The sequence below is a fragment of the Opisthocomus hoazin genome, chromosome 1 (assembly GCF_030867145.1).
Source record: "Opisthocomus hoazin isolate bOpiHoa1 chromosome 1, bOpiHoa1.hap1, whole genome shotgun sequence".
NCBI lineage: Eukaryota > Metazoa > Chordata > Aves > Opisthocomiformes > Opisthocomidae > Opisthocomus > Opisthocomus hoazin.
This window is the reverse complement of record NC_134414.1, coordinates 5856703-5881354: the sequence shown is the minus strand read 5'-3', so window position 1 is coordinate 5881354 and position 24652 is coordinate 5856703. Positions and strand designations below refer to the sequence as shown.

The 24652-nt window shown below is 42.4% G+C and overlaps 1 protein-coding gene across 10 annotated transcripts in view; it reads right to left on the bottom strand.

The window, feature by feature from the left end:
• Positions 1–22432, bottom strand: part of EMSY (EMSY transcriptional repressor, BRCA2 interacting) — a 42649-nt gene extending 20217 nt beyond the window's left edge. For 8 of the 10 annotated variants that reach the window (XM_075415659.1, XM_075415692.1, XM_075415734.1 and 5 more), the window contains exons 1-9: positions 22324–22432; positions 21129–21237; positions 17184–17283; positions 16468–16542; positions 14095–14270; positions 12794–12946; positions 9139–9398; positions 3480–3756; positions 1199–1513 (exon numbers count right to left, since the gene is read on the bottom strand). In XM_075415659.1, the coding sequence (XP_075271774.1) occupies positions 1199–1513; positions 3480–3756; positions 9139–9398; positions 12794–12946; positions 14095–14270; positions 16468–16542; positions 17184–17283; positions 21129–21198 (1426 nt within the window). In that variant the 5' untranslated portion in view covers positions 21199–21237; positions 22324–22432. The remainder of the gene's footprint in view (positions 1–1198; positions 1514–3479; positions 3757–9138; positions 9399–12793; positions 12947–14094; positions 14271–16467; positions 16543–17183; positions 17284–21128; positions 21238–22323) is intronic. The other 2 variants (XM_075415712.1, XM_075415745.1) reach the window with 1 other exon arrangement.
• Between the last annotated feature and the right edge of the window lie 2220 nt (positions 22433–24652).

Sequence of the window (24652 nt, the reverse complement as noted above, 5' to 3'; positions counted from 1 at the left end):
TTGTAGACAAATATTTCTAGGTGAACAGTTTTGTCCACCTGGGACGAGAAACATCCTCAGGAGATGTTTTCTTCTCTCTGCGTTGACTATAAAAGCAGTACCAAGCGAGTAAGCTCTGAACATAAATAATGAGGCTAGGAAAGAGAAACTGAAGCCTTTGCATCATCCAGACACAAAACTGGATAAAAAGCAAAGTCTCTGTGAAAACTGATTCACATCTTCCAGAAGGACTAAGTATTAGATGGTATTTCCAAAGAAACTTTAACTAAAAATCACATTGAGCCTAAACCCACGGTAGCAGGCAAGGAGTGAAGCTCTTATCAAATATTGTTCAGTGACTGGAAGTTGGAGACCTCTTATCTGTCTTCGTTAGGGGGTATTTTTTCTCAGGCAATGGTCCTATAATCCAAAAGGAAGTTCAACAAAGGACAGAAGTAGGGCTGTTTGATTTTTCATTCTATAGTCTATTTTAATTATTTGATCTAAATAGTATGAATATAAAATAATTTTACTAATATGCTTAATATAAAATAAGGACATCAAAATACTTTGCACTTTTATAGCACTACTTCCTTTAGAATCATAATTTTGCAAACATTACTTCTTACTAATTCTTACTAATTTATGGAAATAAGAACTGTATCCTACAGCAGAGTAAAGCCAACACAAAAAGATTACATGACTTGCCCAAAGTCAACTGAATGAATCAATGCTACAAAAAGACTCCAGTCCAGCTTCCAGTCTCAGATCTAATCGTATTTGTTTTGACAAGTACCTCAAAAGTAGGTTTTGATTTCTGGACCCAAGAAAAGAATTATAACATGGATTAACTGCTTCCAGTTGATACAGTTGAACAGCTCTTGCATCTTCAGAAAACTGGTGTCTTCCAGGTTGCCAATCACGTTACTTTTGAAGATATTTACATACCTTTCAGTCTCTAAAGATAAAACATTCATTCCTCAAGCATGGTCTGTATACCCAAAGCAAACAAGAAGAGTGACAGAACCAAATTCTTCAGTTACTGTTAGCTGAAAAATTAAGACATCCTTCACTATCTACTTACATCCAGGTTTAATGCCAAATCCTGTACTCTAGTAACTATGCCTTAATGATAGATCCCCATGTGCGTTTTGGGACAGAATTCTGCCCCACTTTCTCGAGTTGCAGTTAGAATATGACCAAGATTAACTCCAACTACCTGATTCCTGTTTGATCTGAATGGTGGGCTTGATACCAGCTGGCAACTGAGACTGCTGCGGCTGCTGTTGAGCTACAGAAGACTGCACCAGCTGCTGCTGCTGCTGCTGTTGTTGTTGTTGCTGCTGTTGTTGCTGCTGCTGCTGCTGTTGCTGCTGCTGCTGCTGTTGGGCCTGTTGTATTTGGTGCAGCTGCTGTTTGGGGGACTGCTGATGCTGTTTAGGAAACTGTGCTAAGATCTGAGTTGGATTCCCAACCAGACCTTTTGGGGAAGGTAGTCTGGTAGAGGCAACTTTAATTGCCGACGTAGACACACCTGAGAAAGAGTAAATGGTTTAAGACTGAGCAGTGCAACATGAAAGAAAGATATTACAATTTCTTAAATACTTTTACATTTAAACTGTCTTTACTACTGAAAGATGCACAGACATACATTGAATAAAAAAGCTCCTGCATAGCGGAAGCACTCTGTTCAGAGACAAGGGAGCTTTATATCAGCTCTCTATGTGGCAGTAGAACAGCAGCTAATGAAAAGACCACAATCCCAGTCTACTTCCTGCACCTTTCATAGTACAAATAATTCACAAATATTTTCAGAGCCTGATATTTAAGCTTCAAGAAAGCAAAATAGTGAACCACTACAAAAAGCTAGAATATGAGGATAACAAATACCAAACCCATCAACATCAGTAGGGAGTACCTGTTAGTGAGCACAATGTTGTTTTAAAATACTGAATCAAGTAATGGTATGTAATTAGAAAACTGTGGAACACTCATTTTTTGTGCCATTAAGTTAGGTGATCTTATAAGTAATAAGGTGATTAGAACAAGTTTGCAGTAAGATGGAAAGACAAAGTTCCCAAATAAATCTTAATACTTATTCCTGTCATTCCCTTACATAGTTGTCACATTTCCAGCAAAATTTCACTTCATGTAGAATTATAAACTGCACATCCATAAGCAAGCACCAAAAAAAGACAAACATACAGCCCATGTCTTATGAAGGCAGTTTTTTAACCAGCTGTAATGGAAAATAGAAAGAAAATCTCCTCTCATTTCTCTACATTTACAGATGGCAGTGATAATGATAAATCATAATAAGCTACAATGCTGGCAACCTAAACAAGGAACCCTCTTCTCACTGCATCATCCAAGACAGTTTCATCATTTCCTTGGTCAGCTGTTCTCATTCACGAATTTAACTTTCTTCACAGCTGGAGTAATTATCAGTTTATGTCACAAAAATGTTTCACCAGCATCTTCTGCAGTGACACTGATAATCTTGGAAAAAAACAAACCAAAACATTAAGAGATATTCCACCTAAGATATTTTAGAATTACAGCTTCTTCCATCATCAAAGCCAATGAAAAGTCCACAGTTCAGACAATATGAAATACTGCCGCAACTTTTTCTGCTCTGTAGATCAGCATCTTGAGGATCTGATTAAAAGAAGCAGTATGGAAGACAAAGCACCTCCTCAGCCTTGAGTTTGTTGCCCAACTTCTTGTAGAACTGAATAAGAAGGGAAAACATGGACGAGGAAAAACTGCCATGCCATACTTGTCAGAGTATTTTTCAAGTGCTGGTCACCGAGGCCCTTTCATTCACCCACAGCTTCCCTTCCAAATGGTTAAGTAGTGGCTGTGGAATTGAATCAGTTGAGCCAGCATACATAGTTGGAATTAGAAATCAGAAACCTAAGAATTTTAATCCAGGCCCACTCAAGTCTTAATTTCTAAGGACTTGAAAACTGAGATGCTGATATCACGCACATATAAAAAGGTGGAAACACCTCTCTACCCTTCAGAATTGTCATCAAGATTAGTCACCACAAGAGATATTCTAGAGACTGGGCACGTCAAGCATAAGTTTCATTCATTTGATGTTAACTTTGCATGTTTTTGTAAATCAGGCTTTAAGAGAAACAACCATCTTCAACTCCTGGAAACAGCCATTTCCCACGCATCAGAGGTCTTCAGGCCAATCATTTTGGGGCTACAAAGTTTTAATGCTGCAAGTACAATCTTCTCAAAATAAAAAGCTATGTCACACTGTCTCACCACTTTCCCTTCAAAAAGAGGATCTGCACATTAACTGTTGAAGAGTGAGAGAGTTCAACAAGAACTTCTGTGCTCTTGGATCAGTTTCATCAGCAGACTTCTTCAACATCTCCTGTGCTTTATTCATCGTAACGCAAAGTGCATCTCCCCTGTGCTATCCTCAGAACAAAGTCCACTTCATCAGTGAAAGAGCTTTTATAAATATAATGTTATTGCCATACCTTGTGCTACTGTTGACATAACGACTGACGGTGTTGATGACACTACAGCAGTCACAGCAATAGTATTTGCAGCACAGGAGGGAGTGGAACAGCTACTGCTGCTGCTGCTACTACTGACCAAAGAGGACTGAGAAGCAGTTATAACCATGGGTTGCTTTTGAGTAGTTGAGGCAATGACTGATGTTGGGACAAGTTTCGTAACTGCTGCATAGTTGTGGGACTTTGAGAGGATGTTGGGTACAAAAGTTGAGCTTGGAGAGGTGGTTACTATTATCACCTGAAAGGAGAAAAAGAACAACAAGAAATTTATTTGTTCTTTGCATTTATTTAAAAGCATAACATTTCAGTAATATATGTATGCATATTTAGCTTTAGGGATACATGTGTATTAAGACCATTTAAGAGTTTCATATTAACTTGTGCTGGCAATGAAAAATTTCAATTAGTTTGAAGAAGTGGTGATAAAACATTTCCTTAACATTGGTTCTAATTAAAGTAGAACTATCTCGTCTGAAGGCAAACAGACAGGAATGAACTGCTTGGCTTTGTTAAACATGGCCAGGAAGCCTGAAGCCCATTTTAGATGGAACTGAAGGGATTTCAAGCAAGTTTTAAACACCCTTCTCCCAAACCTTGCACATATATCAACAAATGACAATGAGAGAACAGATGATTTTTTTTTTTTATCTCTTTACCAACTAGCAAGCAGTTGCTGAGTCAGTAATGGGAAATATTTTTGATCCACAAGGCTGTAAACAATCAATAATTCAGTGAAAAGCCTGGTTTAGGTTTAAAACAACTTCTGCTTTAATCAGTGTTCTTGATAACAAGAAATTCTTCCTTATCTGTCTGAAAACTGTTTGTCTAAAGACAATAAACATTACCCCTCATGCGAGTTACAATTACAACACCTTGAATCTGATTTGACACAGAAAAACAGAGAATTAATTATAACATTGGAAGAGGTCTGTTCTTACGCAACTGACCTAGAAAACTAAGCATTTCTTAAGTACTGAATATGGGGACTATTTAATTGAAGAGATTCCTTTTATTGTGCTTATACGCACCTCCTTGTACTTACAAACACACAGTTAAAATACAAATACACAGCACAGAAATATAATCTATTTTCAGTTGACCATGCAAGAACATTGAGAAATTGCTTAAATAATTCAGTTGTCCCAGTAAAAATTTCATTTATTAAAAACCTTGAAAATTAAAACTTATTAATGTTTTGATGTAACAAAAGCAGACAGAAAAAAAAGATACTGAAGGAGTAAAGAAAAACTGTGTCAGCTCAAACCAAAAGTCTTACACTACTACCCAAGGACGACTGAAACCTTGCCTGACAGAGAAAAGAAATATGATAATGGCATCAGAAATAGACTTCAGTGACAGATCAAGCAGTAAGAGATAAAGAGTTCATAATTTGGTTAAAAAAAAAAAATAACCACATGGATGGAATAAAAGCACCAAATTTCACCACTGTGGCTGCCTCTGCCTCTCCTTCCCCCCTAGTCCTTAGTTTTACGGTCCTCGCTACTTAGCTAAGCCTTTAGCAACCTGATCGGAGGAAAGCCAAAACCTTAGTACCTCCACAAGCTACAGCAGGTTGACTGCAGCCAACCAGTGCCTGAAGGACAAGGTTTCCACATCTGCTGCTCCACCACTTTATTGCATTCTCCAGGGAGAACGTTTTCTCTCCATCACACTTATTTTTGCCTTCTTTTGCCTAACCTTGATTTAATCAAAACACCCTTCTGAAATTGCTCTTGGGCTATAACCATGCAGATCAGCTGACCACGACACAGCTTGATTCTGGTACAAGGCTTTCAGATGAAAAGATCCTGCAATGTGCCTCTGGAGTTTTATCCTGTTTCTTAAACAGTTAACACTAGAAAAACTTCCCAAGTGTTTGAATTGTAGGGCCACATCCATTCCACCTAGGATAACTAATTTAGGAATACAGTCAAAGGACAACCTACAGCTACAAAAGGCAGATTACTCACATTAAACTTCCTATATAATCCACAGCGCAACAGGGCAAGTTCAACAACTCCACTAAGTACAGATATGTAGGAAGAATCTGGGCATAATCACAACGCCTGAACACCACTATTCCTCATTCAAAGACAGAGATAAAATCCTCCATTCAAGATTATCACTTAATAACACTTCATTTAATCACATAAGTCAAAAACTTGTAAAGCGTTATAGTTCAACAGTGATCACTGTCCTGTGACTACGCAGGTTTGGGTCTCTTTATTCTATATCTTCTTTCAAAATTAACCCAGAACAAACATTAGTCATCTTCATTGTATGAAGCATATCCAGAAAACAATTTTCAGGTAAAAAAAAAATAAAAGCGTTAAAGCTCAAATCCCAGTAATTATACCTGAGATACTATTTTCTCATGTATGTTGAAATGATCGGAGTAAGCTCATCACGGTTACCAAAACTGTATCACACCTTTTACAGCAGAAAGACTACCTGATTATTTAAAAAGAAAAAAAAAAGCAAGTTGCTTGTTTGTTATTGTTGATTTTAATTAAGGTAAAAACTAATTCCTAGCATACACTGAAATTAGTCCCGTCAGCTCTGTTTTGAGACATCAATGCGTAGTCCCCAAAGAAATAAAGGACTGCCAGAAGCTTCATGAGCTAGATTCCTTCTATGTCCTAGGCAGAGGACTTGATTGTAAGACAATCCAGACACCAGAGCTGTGACGTTACTAGTTGTTACAACAAATCTTCCTCCAATCTATTAAAATGTCAAAACAATTCAGAAAGCTGGCATGCAAAAATGAACAATTTCATTCATATCCAAGAACTTCACTCATATCCAACTGCACTTGTTTAAATGGTACATTTCCCATCTGAGTCTAACAAGTTTCACATTTAATTTAAAACTACTAAAAGGGATTTCTCCCATCAAAATGACCCAGTTACGTATTCTGGCAGATCTAGACTCAACAGAAGAGGGCAGTGTGACAAGTTCAGATACAAACACGACTATGGCTCCCTAATGAAACAAGCAATGACTTTCCTATCACTGGAGATTAGAATCATAGAATGCTTTGGGCTGGAAGGGACCTTTAGAGGTCATCTAGACCAACCTCCCTGCAGCGAGCAGGGACATCTTCAACCGGATCAGGTTGCTCAGAGCTCTGTCCGACCTGGTCTGGGATGTTCCCAGGGATGGGGCATTGACCACCTCTCTGGACAACCTGGGCCAGGGCCTCACCACCCTCACGGAAAAGAATTTCTTCCTTGTATCTAGGCTGTATCTACCCTCCCTTAGTTTAAAGTCAGTACTCCCTGTCCCTGCCAAAAAATATTTTCCCCATCTTTCCTATCGGCCCCTCCAGGCACTGGCAGGCTGCAATAAGCTCTCCCCACAGCCTTCTCTTCCCCAGGCTGAGCAGCCCCAGCTCTCCCAGCCTTTCCTCCCAGCACAGGGGTTCCAGCCCTCACATCATTGCTGGGGCCTCCTCTGGCCCCGCTCCCACAGCTCCAGCTCTGTCCTGTGCTGAGGGCTCCAGAGCTGGACGCAGGACTCCCGGGGGGGGTCTCAGCAGAGCGGGGCAGAGGGGCAGAATCCCCTCCCTTGCCCTGTGCCCACGCTGCTGGGGATGCAGCCCAGGGCACGGTTGGCCTGCTGGGCTGCCAGCACACACTGCCGGGTCATGGCCAGCTTCTCACCCCCCAGCACCCCCAAGTCCTTCTCGGCAGGGCTGCTCTCCATGTCTTCATCCCCCAGCCTGTGCTGGTACCGGGGGTTGCCCCAACCCAGGTGCAGGACCTTGCACTTGGCCTTGTTGAACCTGATGAGGTTCTCACAGGCCCACTTCTCAAGTTTGTGCAGGTCCCTCTGGATGGCATCCCATCCTTCTGGTGTGTCAGCTGCACCACTCAGCTTGGTGTCATCTGCAAATTTGCTGAGGGTGCGCTCAATCTTGCTACTTGTCACCAGCGTCCATTTGGATAAAGCCGTTGACTATCAGTAAGAGAGACAAATACTACGATGCAAAGCAAACCCTAAAATCTCCATGCCAGAACAAGCAGAGGTACAATTGCAGAGCAGGCCCTAACAACAGTCCATTCTCTTGCTTTCGGAGATTTAATACACTCTAACTACCATGATGCAATACTCATACTTAACACAACACTACAGCCGTTTAAGGTAAAAAATTCTGCCTGTAAGATGAGCTTAACACGAGCAACAGGATGGGTAGATTAAGCCCCATCCTAGCTGTGGATCTGCTGCACTGAATGCAGAACATTTTATTTGATGGTTTATGCTCGCTCACAAATTTCTATGCACTTCTTCACAGATGAAATTCGATTACGGACACTGATAAAGAACTGTGAATCAAATGAAAACACGTAAGAGCTCTGGAGTGGGAAAAGGCCAGCAAGCCAATTCTCTGTTGCACATTACTTCAGTCAATCTTCCTTGGTTTTAAAGTTTCCAAAAATCAGGACATGGGAACTCTGTTAATCCAAACAGTCATAAAACATTTAAGACAACTAATAGAACAAATATTCTGTGAAGGGTTGAGCTCAATAGTCAAACTCTCCAGAGTTAGAAAAAAAATCTTGTTAGTGGCCAGCCTACCATCAGTCTGTCAGTATCAAGGCCAAATTAATTCCACAGACACTACCCCCCCCCAAGTCTGTCTTAATTAATCACCGTGCCACGAATGAACTTGGACTGAGCCATTAATACTTTTTAAAAAAAAAAAAAAAATCTTAAGGACAAAAATCTTCCTAAAGCATGGGAGAATAGTCATGCCACAGATCAGGCACATAAAATCTGAGTCCAATACAACATTTTAACATGGAAGACCTTTCTCACACACTGCATTCTGGTAAAAGCTGGGCACGCTCGGCTCAAATAACACAACTGATTTTGACCACTACAACACTGCTAATGTAGAATGAGAAATGGCACACTAGTACTGAAAGGAAAATAAAGCCCCCCAGTCTTTGATCAGCTCCACGAATAAGCTTTAAAAGACCCCCAAAAAAGTAGTCTCTAGACAAAAGGCTTGGCAAGGGAAAGCCCGTGCCACCTCTCCTGGAATTCTACTACTGCAAAGAATAATTATAAATAAGGAAAATAGAAATAAGAAAGATTACCTTTGACCAATAGTTGTTACCATCTGAAGGCTGTTCAGTGGCCTATGTGATCCAGTTCTCAGTGGACTAGTGTCCATATCACAAAACCCAACACCACAAATGGTACTAACTGGCAACCTTGTTGGCAGTCTCACCAGAGAGGCCAAGAATTGAATGAGCATGGAGACTGAATCCCCTCTCATCCCTAGAAGTGGTCCCTTCAGGTCAGGGTTGAGGCACATTGGTGGGGCAGTCTGGGGGAAGCTTGCACTCCCGCTGCCTGTGCTGTACCTGTTCTGTGGATAAAAAGAGGGCTTCAGTCTCCACGGCTGTCAATCCAGGTCCTTTCACACACAGGTGAACTAAATTCATACAAGAGTTTGGTTTCCTCTTTGTTTGTTTTAAAGAGGGATTACCTTATCCCAAGCGCAATCCTTAAAAAACAGCCAGACAGTTCATCGAAAGGAAGAGTCAAACATCACGTCTTATTCATTGATACAACCAGAATAAAGTAACATTTGGCAGCTTCCCCCACATACCTTCTGTGTTGTCGTGTTTGTTGTCTGTGTTGAGGGCTTAGTGAAGGTTATTTTCACAGGCGACATGTGTGGTGGTAGGGAGTTGGCAATGCTCTGCATTATATTACTCATCTTGGGACTGCCACTTACAGGCACTGTGATAGTTTTAGTGACAGGAGTCACTGCCTTCGGGACTTCTTTCAGGAGAACAGGGGAAGAACTAGAAGAATTCGTTCGCCGTCTTTTGCGGGGCTTTTCATCATCATCTGAGCAGCTGACACCTGGAAAAGAAGTACTTTTTCTACATTATATTTTCCCCATCTGCGGCGCCCAGTGCTTTCTAAAACTCTACAAACTTGCCAAGTCTTATACCCACTTTTCACATAAGATAAAAAGAAATACGTAAGTTAATCTCACAGTCACGACTAACCTGTATCACACCACACATGATCTTAGTCCTTGACATAGATCACACTTACAGTGCCATATAGCAAAGAAACAAAACCCCCAAAACCCAAGCTACGCAGTTACTGGGTTACTTCGTTCAGTTTAAGAGATTAAAAGAACATCAGAGCCAGTACAGGGATTTCATTCTGTCTCCAGAAGTTTGACTTAATGAGACTAGACACAAGGGGTTTGGGATAACGTCATGCACATTTCAGTTTAAAAGTTCACACTGTTATTGTTGCTGCTGGTGACAGTAACTGGACTACTGAAGTTTATCCTCCTGTAGTCTTCTCCAGTTTCAACCTTAGTACCCACTTTCATGCCATGCTTATTGGTACAGAAACTGTCTCCCTTTCAGCTCAACAGAACATCTTGAGATCCTTTTCCTTTTTATGACACACTTTAACTCTGAAGGTCAAACCTCCCTTTATCGGCTTATGCCTTGTTTGGTGTGTTTTGTGTAACAGATATAAAACGGCACCTAGCACGCAATCACGAAAAACAAAAGAAGTCCGGCCTCAAAGGAGTTCACTCTTCCTCACAATCATCTACTGCACACAAATAAAAAAATCTGCTGCAATATTCAGCTGAGCAAAGGGTAACAGTGTGATCAACAGATCTTAAATGCATATGAAACTTTCCAAGGTAGGCAACAGGTTCACAAATTGGTATACATTACAGAAAGACACAGTTTAATCACCTTGAAAAAATCTCTTACAGCTACTAGGTAGCATTTATATTTACCAAATGAGCCAGCGTTAAACAATTTCAAAAAACATAGATTAGCCAAAAAGACGCAATCCCCCCTTATGCAGAGCAAGACTGAAGATCTTGTTCTGTTTGCCTGGGGCTTAAAGACAAAAAAATGCTGTCACGGCAAACAGCACTCTTGCTGGTAATCCAAGCAAACTTGGTTGGCAGTCTATCTCTAATTAGGGTCAAGATCTAATTATGGTCAATCTCTAATTAAAATAACTAAATATTCTGGCATCCGAAAAAGTGAAGATGCAGGAATTAACATGGACAAGAAAGTGCCCAGGCGCACAGCAAGTGATTTCTGAAAAACAGGATTCTCTCTCAGTACGAGTACGAGCTCATTTACAGGTACACTTCAGCAGACTGACAGCTGTATTCACACAAAGATGGGAAACTGAACTAGAGGAGAGAAGCAAAGGCTCTATTTCAAGCTTGCTTTGAACTCCAAAAACTAGTTCTAGTTGGCTGTAGCAGTACAGATGAAGCGTGGATCTACGAGTCTGGATTTCAAAGCTCTAATCAACAATTTACTTTATGGCCTTGACCAAGCCTAGTGGTGATCTCCATCTAATAAAGCAGAGACTTGGTTACACAAGTTTAAGGTCTATTATGAACCTCTAAGTATTACTGCGAGTGCACTATGCAGACTTGTAACTGTGGGGTCACTAATCACACTGAAAACGTGCAGGAATTTCAGAGTCTCAGATTCCATCCGAATCAAAAATTCACACGCAGCTAGGATGTTAGGACACAGCTGTCACTTTGGTCGATCACCAAAAATCACTGAAGAGCAAGCTATTTGTTCGTGGTCTTCCTCGACTAAAAAACCCCACAAAACACAGAAGTAAGAAGGTAAGATTAAACTAGCAGAATATTATGTTAATCACAGCTGATTTCATCTCCCGTTTTCACTGCTGGGGTTCTGTAAAAATGTTATTCCGACAATTTCATGTTAGAAACTGCATTTGCACAAAGTTTTCCACCAGTATAAATACCGGTGGAATTTATAATCCAGCTCGACTGTAACTCACACTCGACAAGCAAGGAAGCAGAGGCACGGAGAGGTTAATGGCTCAATCAGACTGTGACTTGGATGAGGTCACACAACAGATCAGCGGCAAAGTCATGACTGTAACTCAGGCATCCTGAGTTTGCTCTTCAGCAGGTTTGTTAAAACAAACATGACTAATCTAACACATTGTGAAAGACACACGATTCCTTAAAAAAAAAAAAAACCACAAATGAAGAAGGCGAAGTGGGGAAAAAAAATTAAATCTAGGGATGGACAGACTAAAAATGCGAATCTTTCATCCCTCTGTCATGTGTCTCGACTGGTTTTATACTCATTACCATGTAATAATTCAATAGAGGTCTAAATTAAATTTTTAAGAGGTTAAGAATATTTTCCCCTGAATCTTTAAACCAAAGCTGAGTGATTACTGCGTTAAATCAGAAAAATGAAAAATCTTCATGTAATGGGTTCCATGGGTTCATATAAACATTAAAAATGGTGGTTTGCAGGTAACACTATATTTACGTACAATGAGACATTTCTGATTAGCTAGAAGCTTATACAAACACACACATATACTATAAAGATTAAAATAATTTTTAAAATATTAGAAGGTATCCACAGCAACTACAAAAATAGCACTTATCAAATTCACTATTAATCTTTGTCACTTGCATTTTGATAGACACTAAATCATGACAGAAGGAAACATTTTTAATTATTAGTTAAATAAAACTACCTTTGATGAGCTGGGCATACGTATGAAGACGCAGTCTGCTTTTAGAACTAGCTGATTTATTAGTCAAAGAAAGAAGGTGTGGGGAGGAGACAAGAAAAAAAGACTGTTTCTAGACTTTCTGCTCTGGATTTCCTAATTTAAATACATGAAGATGGGCATCTGGTGGGATTTCGCACGGAGTTTTCACTGTTGCCCAGGAATGCAAGCCTCACTAAAATTCGCTTTCAAATAAATCACATAGTTAATGTAAGCACATAAAATGCTTGCCAAAATACCGCATTCTAAAAAAGCCTAGGCCAACTGTGAAGGTGGAAAGGAGGGACCTTATCTAACTCAAATAAGTGACTACCACGCATTGCTGAAGCAGAAGGAAAGAGGGAAGTCCTCTGCAGAAGCAATCAGCAGAGCCACCTTAAAGACAGCTTCAGAACAAGATGGATTTGAAATTCACTGATCTACAGCAATTCCTTTATTTTCAAAACACTTTTCACTTGTGTTGTCCTTGCCACTACTGCTCCCTGCAGCATTCCACAGTGAGCGGATTTACCCTCAACACAATTTCTCTGAAAAAGGGAAGCAATAAAATCATTCTTTAGACTAAACGAAGGCATAAAGGCATTAAACGACTTGCCCAAGGTCACAGTGTTTAACTCGGTCCATGCTTCAGCTACCAGACTATCCCTTTCTTTCCCTTTTGTTAATCGGTTGCTAGTATCACTTACTTTTGACGTAAACAGTACTTCCACTTGGCAAGACGACTACATTGGAGGCTGGACTGGCGGGTCTGGGGGACTTCACTGTCGCTACACTGCCACTTGGAACAGGGGTAGATGTTGGGGTTGAAGTGGTACTTGTGTAGGAATAGCAAACCACCACTGAAGAGGAGAAAAGACACCTTCCGTATAACTGAAGTGCAGAATCCCATTATTCTATCACTACTTTAACAACTGAAATGGAAGGCAAAGACTTATTGGGTCATTATCCACATCTTTGCCTCTGCAATCCTCTTACTGTTGAACACTCCCCAGTTTGACCTAAGCATGGCCAGGGAATTAATGGCCTTCAAAGACAACATAGAAATCTAACCTCCCCTCCTCCCGTCCCCAGAAATCTGTGCTGCCGATTCTAGACTTAATTTGTATTTATCTGACGTTTTACTTTACAACTTGTTGTTTTCCATTTTTGCATTTTTAATTCAATATTTTGATCTCTTCACTTTTCTGTAAATGACCGTATCTAGACTGGTAACCGACAGAAAACAGCTAGTGCCTCTCCTCAACAGCGCATCAGTTGAAAAAACCAAAATATTCTTTCAGTAATGAACAACTGATTTTGCGAGTCAGCTTTTTTAAACTGTTACTTCTAAGTAATGGCACTATAATCCAGTATTTCTCACAGAACCAGAATAAAGCAGCCTATCTCAAGAAGTGTCTCACATTCTCTAGTTGCATGAAGCATAATTTGAGCCTACTCAGCCAAGTTAGACGGAATGTGTACTAGCATTATTTAAAAAGCCTAGGGAAAACAGAAAGCAGTATTTTAACTTGTTAGCTTGGTAAGTTTAATTTGAAATAAAACACCCCAAACAAATAACAGAAAACCAACAAAATTTTCTTGACTTTCACCAAAACCTACTTGCATTCTTAAAGTGTTCTGAAATGCCTTTTATCACTCATGTAACTTTACAAAAATCTTCAGCCATCGGTCCAAATTTCTACAGTTTACAGAGCTTAACAAGTTACCCAGTGAATTTCTCCCTCACTTGCTGGCAATTTGTTTGTTTTAATTTTCGTTGCCAGTGTGCTCACCAACAAAGCTGTCAGATTTATGCTGCAGATGCTACAAAGGCATCTTTTAAAAAAAAAAACACCACTCTTTTCATATTTCTGTGAATACCTGTGCAACAAGAATGATTCAGACTTTAAAAAAAAAATCTAACACTTAAAACCTAAGATAATAACTTACACTGTGACATTATTTTTGTATTCCCAGAGACTGCAGCAGAATCCCGGCTTTCTCTTACCTTCTTTGTTCCCAGTTTCTGCGGGAACTGGAAGAGATGCGTTGTGCTGAACAGCTGCATTGGCAACAGCATTGGCAGTAACAGTAAAAGCTGTTTGTGGAACGAGCCGTGGCATCAGTGGCACCAGTCGACGACCTTCTATAGACCATTCGGAAGAGCTATTTGGTCCAGACATACTAAACAAATAAATGCACATTCTTTAAGCATCCTGCCCAGTTTCCAAAATACTCAGTACTCTAAGTGCCTTATTTCAACAGTGAAATTCTAAAACGCAGTTTCTACAGACAAACTACAGCAATAATCTTCAACTTTCTTCATGATAGCCCTTACAGCTTTCCCACCTGATGTAGAAATCCTCTCGCAGAAAATTTCAGATTTGCTGCTTCTTTTACTGTTTTGTTTTACAGAGCCCTTAAAGGGACAGAGATCTGTGGATGTCATGCTCAAAACTTCCACATTAGATTAGCTGCTACTCAGGTCGAGCTGGCATCCTCTACCTCTGGACGACACAAAAACCTAGACATTCAGTAGACTTCATAAGACTACTGAAATCTATTGTGTTACAGGCTTCTAATGCGAATCTTGTTTCACCCGAACAGAAAAGTTTCTCAGACTTATTAACGCAGTCCCAAAGAAGGTAACAAAACATTAAATGACCGAAATACACCCTGTGCATCTTCCTCAACAGAAACCAGCCCACTGCTCTGACTTTCTCTTAACCTGAGTACTTGCACAGAAACTGGAGTGTTTCCAAAAAATGCTGTTCTTATCTAGATGGAGAAGTGTTTCTGTATATGATTGTTTTACGCGAGTCATTTGTCAAACCAGCAAAACCAAAATTGCAAATTATTTTTCAATGCTGTTACGTTCTTAAACAAATCAACCCATTTAATGTATTAATATATTCTGAAAAACAAGTTCTCACGTGAACTATTGCAAGCAAGTTGCAGCAAAAGCTACCACAAATTCGTTCGTAAAATGCAGAGGATCTGCTCTGCATTCAGCTGCGCTTCAGCGTTCTTCATACATATTCACACGGTATAAGCAGAGCTACATGAGGTGAGGTAAAAATACACTTTTAAAATCAAAAATAAGACTACAAATGTTGCATCTAGCAAAGCCGGCTTTCCTAATGAGTTAGAGAATTGTTTAAGTCAAATACTATATTACCAACCATCACTTACAAAGAATTACCACAGGAAAAATAAAGAGATGCAGCACTTCACAACTGCACCTTGTCTGGATTATATTATCTCATCCGTCTGAAGTTCAACACCTCAGGACAAACTTTATGCTTGTTCTGTAAAATGCTAAAAACAGAACTACTACTTAAAAAGGAGACTTTATTCCAGAAAAGAATCCCAATTTGACAATTACATGCTTATTTGCCACTATTTTTCCCCACCCTTTCTTTAAAGGAGTGTAAGGAACTTGGTGGTTTTTGTTTGGTAAACAGCCTATTTTTAACTCTTTAAACTTGAACATTAAACCACTGAAATGTCAGATGTCCTTCTGCAGCACTAAACAATATGCTGATTTTGGCGAGTCTTGGATCAGACAACTGCTAACTCCAAGCGGCCTATCTGTATGATTTCCTTTTCTTCTCCCCAGAACATCTAAGCTACAGGAGTCAGCCCCCCCGCAATGTTCTAACAGACAGACAAAAAAAATACCAACATTTATAACCCAGCCCTGAATAGTAAGACTGTTAAGTAACTATCAAAGATACATAAGCACTTGCGCTCTTGCTGATCTCCACCCCTCAAAATCATGTGGAGCTTGCGAAAGCAAATGCCAAGGAGGAACCAGCCCAGATGATGCCAGCACAGCAGCTGCATCAAGCAGAGAACAGTGGGCACTGATGTCATCAGTTAGCTTGCTGCATTTTTTTTTTGACTCTGACCATTCTCCCTCCCCCCCCCCCGGGCACATACACTGTTTTCCACTAATCTCTGCCACCTCTTTCCCTCCTTTTGTCCTTCTGTGTAGTTAAGTCCCTCTTAATATAACCTTTCAAAATGGATTTAAATACAATTAAAGGTAAAATAAAAAATAAATAAAGCAAACATGTTCGCCCTGCTTATGGATTTCTCTATTTTCTCTACTCTCTGTTTCTTCTGGTCTATCCTACAGAAAGCTCTTCATGACAAAACACTGTTTCTTACACTGTACACAGCGAATGCAACAGTACAAAATAACTGTTTCTAGTTCCCTGAAGCAAATCCGATACAGTAATTCCTTCATTCACACACTGGTTTAACTGCTGTTCTTTAAAACACCATCAGTCTTCAAAGTTCTATCATTCAGTTACGGCACAATGGATTTTCCAAAGGGTACCTTTGGAAACCACGTAGAAAATGAACTACAACTTACTTGTGTGCAATAGTTGTTAGTCGTTCATCATTTACTGCTCTCCGAACTTCAGCACGATGTCGCTCCGTGGAAATACTATTAAAAAAAATAGAGCAATCTATTTTAGTCAGACGGAGACATGAGCATTTATCTAAAACTTCTAGCTAAAATGAAACTGATGAATAATCCACTCAAGACACGAAAGGGACCCAGGCATTTACATTTAAGAGATTGTCACTTAACTTCTAACACAGTGAGAAAGAATGAATGTATCCTTCTTCAAAAATATTACTGAAGAATAAAAAGAACATTACTACTCATAGGGTACCCCTGCAAAACAGCTGGAATCCAGTCTCCTGAGAAGAACAATAAATTTAAAGCACATGGTAGAAAAATTCGCAGAGAACACGCAGCATTCTTTCTTGATGTTTGGGTCCAAAGACCTTGAAGTCCTACCCTGACAAAACTCCACGCTAGCACACACTCAGGAGCTAGCTGTAACAGTTCTAACACTCAGTATCTCCCAAAATACCAACAAAATAGTAAAGCTCCAACCACAGAAGCTCAGTTGTTTTCCTTACTAAAAACTCAAAGCAGAATAAGAATCCAACCTCCGCAAGATGGAGAATTACTTCTCCAAATTAAGATTTAGTCAGTGATACTCGTGACGGAAAAAGCACGCAGTACCTTAAAAGAAAACAGGTCATCGGTTCTTATTTTAAAAAGGTCGGGGTTACCTAAGCACTTTAGAGAGTTCTCCAAGAAGATCCTTCTTCTCCTTCGTAAGGTCTCCCTGTGCACGTAAGGCGCTGATGACACCTGCGTATGCCTCCAGTTCTGAAGAATTAGAACAAACAGTATCTCGATTTAATGCTCACAGCAAAGGGAAAAAAAAAGTGTTATTTTCAGTATTACTGACAGTATTCTATTAATTTTCAAAATCATTAAGAGGAACATGTCTTCCAATTATTTAGTGCTTTTCAAAAGAGTTTGATGATTTAGAACTCTCTCAGTCAATTACTCTGCAGCACACAACTTTTCTGTGAAACAACGGTATCTTCACAGAGGATTATCTAGTTTATAAATCCAACTGAATATTTCAAACTCTCTCTGAGCTGACAGTTCAGCCCGAAAACTTGAAGAAAGAGTCCCCAAATTTGGAAAGTAGCTCAGAATTCTCTAGAAACAGGAGAAGAAAAATACCATATTATTAAAAGTTCCACGGAAAAGCTTGGCTTGAAAAAGAAATACACAATCAAAAGTGCAACCGTTTTTTTCCTAATGCTTCTCTTTAATTAGCACAGAGAACATCAGCTCTAGTTTGTTAAATACAATCACCGTAATCTTTTATGCCCAATTACTTGATATATACAACTGCTTGAATCTCAAAAGAATGCAACGTGCTGAATTAAACCTGCTCAACACAAAAGAAACAATCCAGCTATTCTTAAACGCAGAACCACAACTAAGATTAACTCACAAAAACACAGCTCTGATTTAACGGAAATGTCTAGCTCCAGGTGACCTATGTAAATGTTATGCCATTGGTGCTTTAAAAAAATAGACTAGTTAAAGGCTACTGACACTTCTGAATTTTGTCCTACTAAGCAGGATGAAAATACACCTAATGCAAATCAAAAGACTCTGCTAATTTCCCAGAGAATGACTTGCTATTCTAAACTTAGCAGTTTACGGAAACATTACTAGAACTTCTGCTTTAAACTAGAAATACAAATTCTTTCGATATATATGTGGGTGCCTTTCATTCCACACCCCCCATTTCAGCAGTCAACCAAACCAATCGCACAACAGATCCCAGTTAACCAAAAGCAGGAATAAAGGGGCAGGCCAAAACCTAACACCTCTAAAGTTTGCTGGAAAAGAAAGACCGATGCTATTCTGAAAAGCCTTCAGATTAGGATTCCAAAGAGCTAATTTACAAATCAAATCAAGGAATTGTGCTGAAAAGAAGTCCTGCTCTCCTGTCCCGATTAAGCAGACAAAACACAAAGCAGAGTCGCTTTGGTTAACCATGCAGCCTACACAGGGATGCCGAGTGACCTACAGAAGCGTTTACTGCTTCAGTTATAAAACATTTGCTAATTAATGCAATGGTTATTACTAATATCAACATTTATTTAGACAACTATGCTTCAGCATTTAAGATACTAATTATTTCCCTCTGTTAACAACATAAGGTAATTCTCAGACACAACCGTATAATTATTTAGTGAGGATGGCTTTTTTTTTTTCTTTCTGCATTTTTAATAGAGATCCTCTACATTACAGCCTTAAAAATTCATATTCTGGCTTTTTAGAAGCTAGTAAAGATTACAAAACAGCTATAACTAGCTTCCTCATCCTCATGTCTACGCAGCAGTCCCTAACTGGTGCACTCTTTCCAATGCAAAACACAAACGGCCAAAACAGATTTCACAAATAATTACCATTATTTCAGGCATAAGGTGTTACCACCATCCCCTCACTCAGTTGTAAACCACGAACGCCGCAGAACAACGCTAGGCACTGCACACCTCGGGATGCATTTCAGCCTCACTGACACCACTGCATTTCACTCATTACAGATTACTCCGCTACTGCTGAACGGTCAAACGGAATCACGGAATGCTTTGGGTTGGAAGGGACCTTTAAAGGCCATCTAGCCCAACCCCTCCGCCAGGAGCAGGGACACCTTCAACTGGATCAGGTTGCTCAGAGCTCCAACCTGGCCTGGAATGTTCCCAGGGATGGGGCATCGACCACCTCTCTGAGTAACCTGTGCCAGCGCCTCACCACCCTCAGTGTAAAGAATTTCTTCCTTATACCCAGTCTAAATCTCCCCACTTTCAGTTTAAAGCCATCACCCCTTGTGCTATCGCTACAGGCCCTGTTAAAACGTTTGTCCCCGTAGGAGACAAAACAGGACGTTGGGCTGAGCGCTGGAAAAGCAGGACTCTATACAGCAGACGAATATTGCTGGGTACGACTGTCAGACAGCTATTCGCTCCCACTGCCCGTGCTCCTTCTCCCTCCAGTCTCGTGGTGCGCCTGTTTAAACCGAGAGCTTCTCCACCTTAGCAGAGAGGAGGCTGCTGCAGGCTCTGATCCTGCTACGATGGCAGGGCCCCCTTGTGGGGACACAGCTCATGTCAGCAAAAAAAGATTTATTTTTTAATTTTTTTTTTTTTTTTTTTTTTTTTAATCCTGTCAGCCTAGGTTATGTCACTGAAGGAGGTGTAGAACTGCAGTTCTGTTTGGCTCAGCTGCACTAGCAGGGTTCTGCCAGCACACTGCCGTCAGCTGGGCTGGAAGGTTGGGTTTGTTTGTTTTTTTTTTTCCACGCTCCTAGCCAGCAGAGCTACGTTAACAAAATTTAGTAGCACAGATCCGGTCCAAATCTTTCAGCATCCTGCACTTCCTCCCAGTTTTCGTACTTCATAAGCCTCGCTTAAGACCCAGGGCTGTCACCTTAACGGATGCGCAGCTTAGATGCAATGTTGTGTGTAACATCTACGTCACCGTCGGTTTCAACAGAACACAAATCCCCAGTTTCCAAGAAATGAAATAAAAAGGGCAAAGCGAGGGAAAATCAGTTCTCAACTCTCAGAAAATAAAGTGGATGGCTTCATGACATACGTGAAGCTCGGCACAGTTAAGAAGTACAGCACATTATCTTTTAACGTTAAAGTGAAATGAGAACAAGAAAAGCTGTGACTTGGCTGTCACAGGAAGTTAGAGGCAGCCTCAACTTTCTTCCTGACATCATCTCCTACATTACGCTTCTCAGAAGAAGGTCTGAAAAGAAATCGAAAGGGTTTTTTTTCCCCTTCCAATACTACACATCATTTAACTGGCAAAAAAATCCTTAACTAAATAAAAAGAAATTCAGCTCTAAGAACTCGAATGACTGCACAAGATCAGATCAATGGTCTAATACATGATTCTCTCCCCTGCGGTAGCCAAAGGCAGATGCAAGGAAAGAGCAAATATTTTTATTAACTTCCAAAATACAAAAGCCCGTCTCCTTGCACACATGTATTTACAAGGACAGAGCACAACAAAAACCCTCCCAATATACACATCTATCCGGCAGGGCTCTCAGATATAGCAATACATTTGAAACAATGTAAAAAGCTCCTGTTGTGGACAGTTAAAAGAGAACATCGTTTTCACACTTCCCTGACAATTTGTGTAACTGCAAATCACAAACCATCACAATTTTTCTCCTCCCGTCTTTACGACGGGTACCTTCACTACTTGAACTCAGTCCCACCACATCAATTAAATCAGGGTTCCATGATTTTTTTCTTTTGTACAGAAAGGTGTCTAATACAGAATTCAAAGACAATCGAAGACCTTCCTCTCACAGAGAATCCTGCTACACGTTAACAGTCATAAAAGGAACAGCAATGCAACACTGCAAAGGCGAGGCAGAGATGGACCAGGACATCCACGAGAGATTCTACCAAACCAAATCAGTTCTGCTCTATTCGCTTTGCTCGGGCAGACAGCATCTGCCAAACATCATTTGAAGCCAGGGCTGTCAAACCAACGACACATGCAAAATGCAGGAAATGACTTGTAAGTTGCCTGTAGACATCTTAAAGTATTTCATGGAAGCAGCAGGCAGGCAAATCTTAAAAGGGCAAACATACAGACCCACAAATTGTATCTTACTGTACCCAGTTTGCGAAGGACCCTCTTGCATTCATCTCTGCTGAGATCCAGAAGAGTTGGCCACACCACGGGCATCTTCCCTTCGTGTCTGCGCTCCCACAGAGCTCAGCCTCGCTGGAAAAAAAAAAAAAAAAAAAAAGGAATATACACGCAGTAGAGCACAAGTCCATCATTTATCGATTTCCCAAGCTGATTAACACAAACTCTCCTCAACTCCACGGACGCATTCGCTCCCATCCCTGCTCCAGCCTTCCTAAGGCAGCACTCCGCCATGCAGGAATCCAGCAGTTTCACAAGGGTACCGACTTCCTACGCTCCCTTGCTCAGATCCATCACCCCAAGCCCTTTTACCGAGTTTCCCCATCTCCTCCTCAAGCCCTTTTTTTTCGTCTTTCCCCATCTCCGAATTGATGCTCGAGTCTCCTCCCTCTCTTTATGCACAGGGCACCTATTAAAAGAACTCTCGCAGCTAACCGCACGCCCCCCCCTTCCCCCGGGGAATGCATTTAGCACCAGCCTATTATACGACGGAATGGCAAAAAAAACACCCTGGAAAAAAAAAATCTGCTTTCCGCGTACCAACACCCAGAAGACAGAAACAAAAAAAACCCAAACACGGGAACACCCCCCTCGCCCGATTCGCATCTCGACGAGATTCCGGGGGTGGCGGGGAAGGAGGGCGCGTCTCCCCGTTGCAAAGGGGGTAATAAAAAGGGAAAAATGAAAGAAAATAAAGAAAAAAAAAAGGAGCCGCAAGGGAGCGGGGCGAGGAGGCGTGTGCCAGCCGCCGGCCCCGCCGCGCTCCCCGGGCCGGGGCACGGCAGAGCGGGTCGGAACCGGGCGGGGGGGGGCGGGCACCGGGAACAAAAGCCCCCGCCGCCGTCGCCCCTTCCAGCGCGGGGCCGGAGGGAGGGAAGGTCTCCCGCAATAGCCCCCGGAGGCAGCCGCCACCTCGGCGCGGGGGAATCGCCAGGTCCCCGCCGGGCTCGGGGGCGGCCGCTCCCGGCAGAAAGCGGGGAAGGAGGGAGCGGGCCGCGGGCGCTGCTTCTCCGCGGAGGGGCAGCGCCGGGGGGGGGGGAACGGACGAGGCGCTGCCCGCGGGCCCGTGAGGCGGCGGCGGGTCCCCCGCCGTCCGGGGAAGGCGATCTGGCCCCTCTTCCCCGAGGGGGCACGGCGACGGTGGCGGGGAGCAGGACTCACCTGCCCGGCCGTGCCTGGCACATCGAAAGGCTCCTCGGCGGCTGGGCCCCTCCTCTCCCCCGGTACCGCTCTCGGGTTTGTTTAGTGGCGGCGGCGGCGCTTCCCCGGGCCAAGATGGCGGCGGAACACACTGCCCATGCGCGGGCGCCGCGGAGCACGCCGGGAGTTGTAGTCCGCGCCCGCCGACCCCGCCACCCTCCGCCGGCGAGGAGATGGAAGGAGCGAGTGCCAAGATGGCGACAGGGGTGCGCTGCCGCGCATGCGCGGAGGCGCAGGGCACGCCTGGGAGTTGAAGTCCCCTCGGCGTTTTGTCGACGCGGTGGGAAGAGGCGCCGGCCGTCCCGCCATGGCCCGGCGGCCGGGTACGGGCGGCGAGAGGGAACAAAAACCCGCGCGCGTTTACACGCACCGCGCGTACCCTCAAAATTTTCGGCATTAAGGGCCGCTCGCTGCTTCTGCAAAGAAATCCGGCCGGGCTGACATCAGCCCTGACGTCATTTGGCCATTTCCAGCCTTCCGACTTCAAACCAGCACCAGCGACGCAGCCACGCGTCCGTGCGAACGATGAGGCCGTAACACCCCAGGCCGCGTTTCCAACCCCTTTGGGGTGTTTTCGCTCCCCGCAGTGAATTCCGTCGGTGAGCGGAGGCACCACCTCCTCCCAACGCCGCGAGCCCTCGGCCTGGCAACTCTCTCACATACAACAGCGGTCATAACTTCTTTCCCCTGGTCATAACTTCTTTTCCCCTGCAGATTTCCAAGAAAAGCAGTAATTGTAGCTCTCTACGTCCTTAGATCAGATTAGAAGGAGAAAATAAAATACCTCTCCGGCACAGCTGGAGTTCAAAATCAACGCGTCTGGCTGCGGCCGCGTCTTGCGGCGGGAAAATAAAATGAAAATAAACCCCGACCCGTCAGGCTGTGGGCTCGACCATGGCTGGGAAATGGCACCAAAGGCCCCTCGGGGTCAGCTTCTCGCTGTTGGGTCTCCATCTCACAGGGCTTCGCTTCTGCTGCAGGCGCTTGTTTTCCACGCTTCATCTCACACGCTTTCTGATTTTGCAAAGCCCAACGGACGCCCTGGGGACGGAGAGTCTGACGAAGAGGAGGGCAGCGATCCTCCTTCCTCTGCTCTCACCCAGAAAAATCTCCTTTTACAGTTTGCTTTCAAAATGCCAGGAACAGCCAGAGGTTTGCCGAGGTAAAGACAAGGCGGCCTACTGTAGGTGACCCTGCTTCGGCAGGAGGGTTGGACTAGGTGACCCACAGAGGTCCCTTCCAACCTCGACCATTCTGTGATTCTGGACGATGCGCGCTGAATCGCAAGGCCTATTTCCAGACCTCCAAGCGCTGTTCTTCCTACCCAGCTGCAGATAAAAACGTTTCTTCCCTGCGATCGCTGATGAACATTTTCTGACTTGCAATCTCCTATTGTTCTTCACAGCGGTGTAAATCTGAAGTACTTGAAAACAATCATGCTGCACAGCACAGGAGAGCTAGAACAATTTTCCGTCTTTTTTTTAACGCCTTCTTCAACAAGAACCAGCTGAAGGCAAGTAGCATCCTACCCACATTATATTATCTCATAAACATCCTCAGCTTTGCACAAAACTGAGGGAGACGCAGACAAGTCAGCGCTAGAAGTCGAAGCTTTGCGCTGCAGGTCAGGGACTCCACCACAAACTGACCTGGAAATGCGTCTTGGTTGGATCGCTCTGGTTAACAGGAACAGGCAGGACAGCCTCGCCGCTCCCCAGAATAAAATGACCTTTCTGAGGTTTATTCGTCGGTCATAACCGTGATGCTCGAGCAGATTACCAGTTTTATTGCATCTGAGGTGCTAAACAGCTGGCCCTTATCTTTGTAGAATAAATCATTTTGTGAGCAAGAAACTACCGAAACCTCGTTTTTAAGAAAATTTACCTAGGGCATAGATTTTAGCTGAACGTTTTCTCCGAGTCTGTGTGTTTATTAACACATTCTGTTCTCATACACGCTCTCCAGTGAAATCTCTGCTAATAACAAAGCTCAGAGAGAGCACAAATATTTTCTCAGCCCTGCTCAGCATTGATATTCATTACATTTAGTAAGATAAATTGGGTTTGTTTTTTTTTTAGATCTTTAATTTTTTATCAAATGTGGATGAAAGTGGTCAACAAGATCAAAAGTTATTATGGGCAAGGTGGAGAGACACACACTGACACTGACGTACGTACATATGTACTCAGGAAAATGGTACAGAACAGAAAAGAGATGTAAAAAACAAGTCCATTAGGCATGAAGCGCCTGAAGCTGCAATTGCTGCGTTTCTACAGATATCATAAGATGA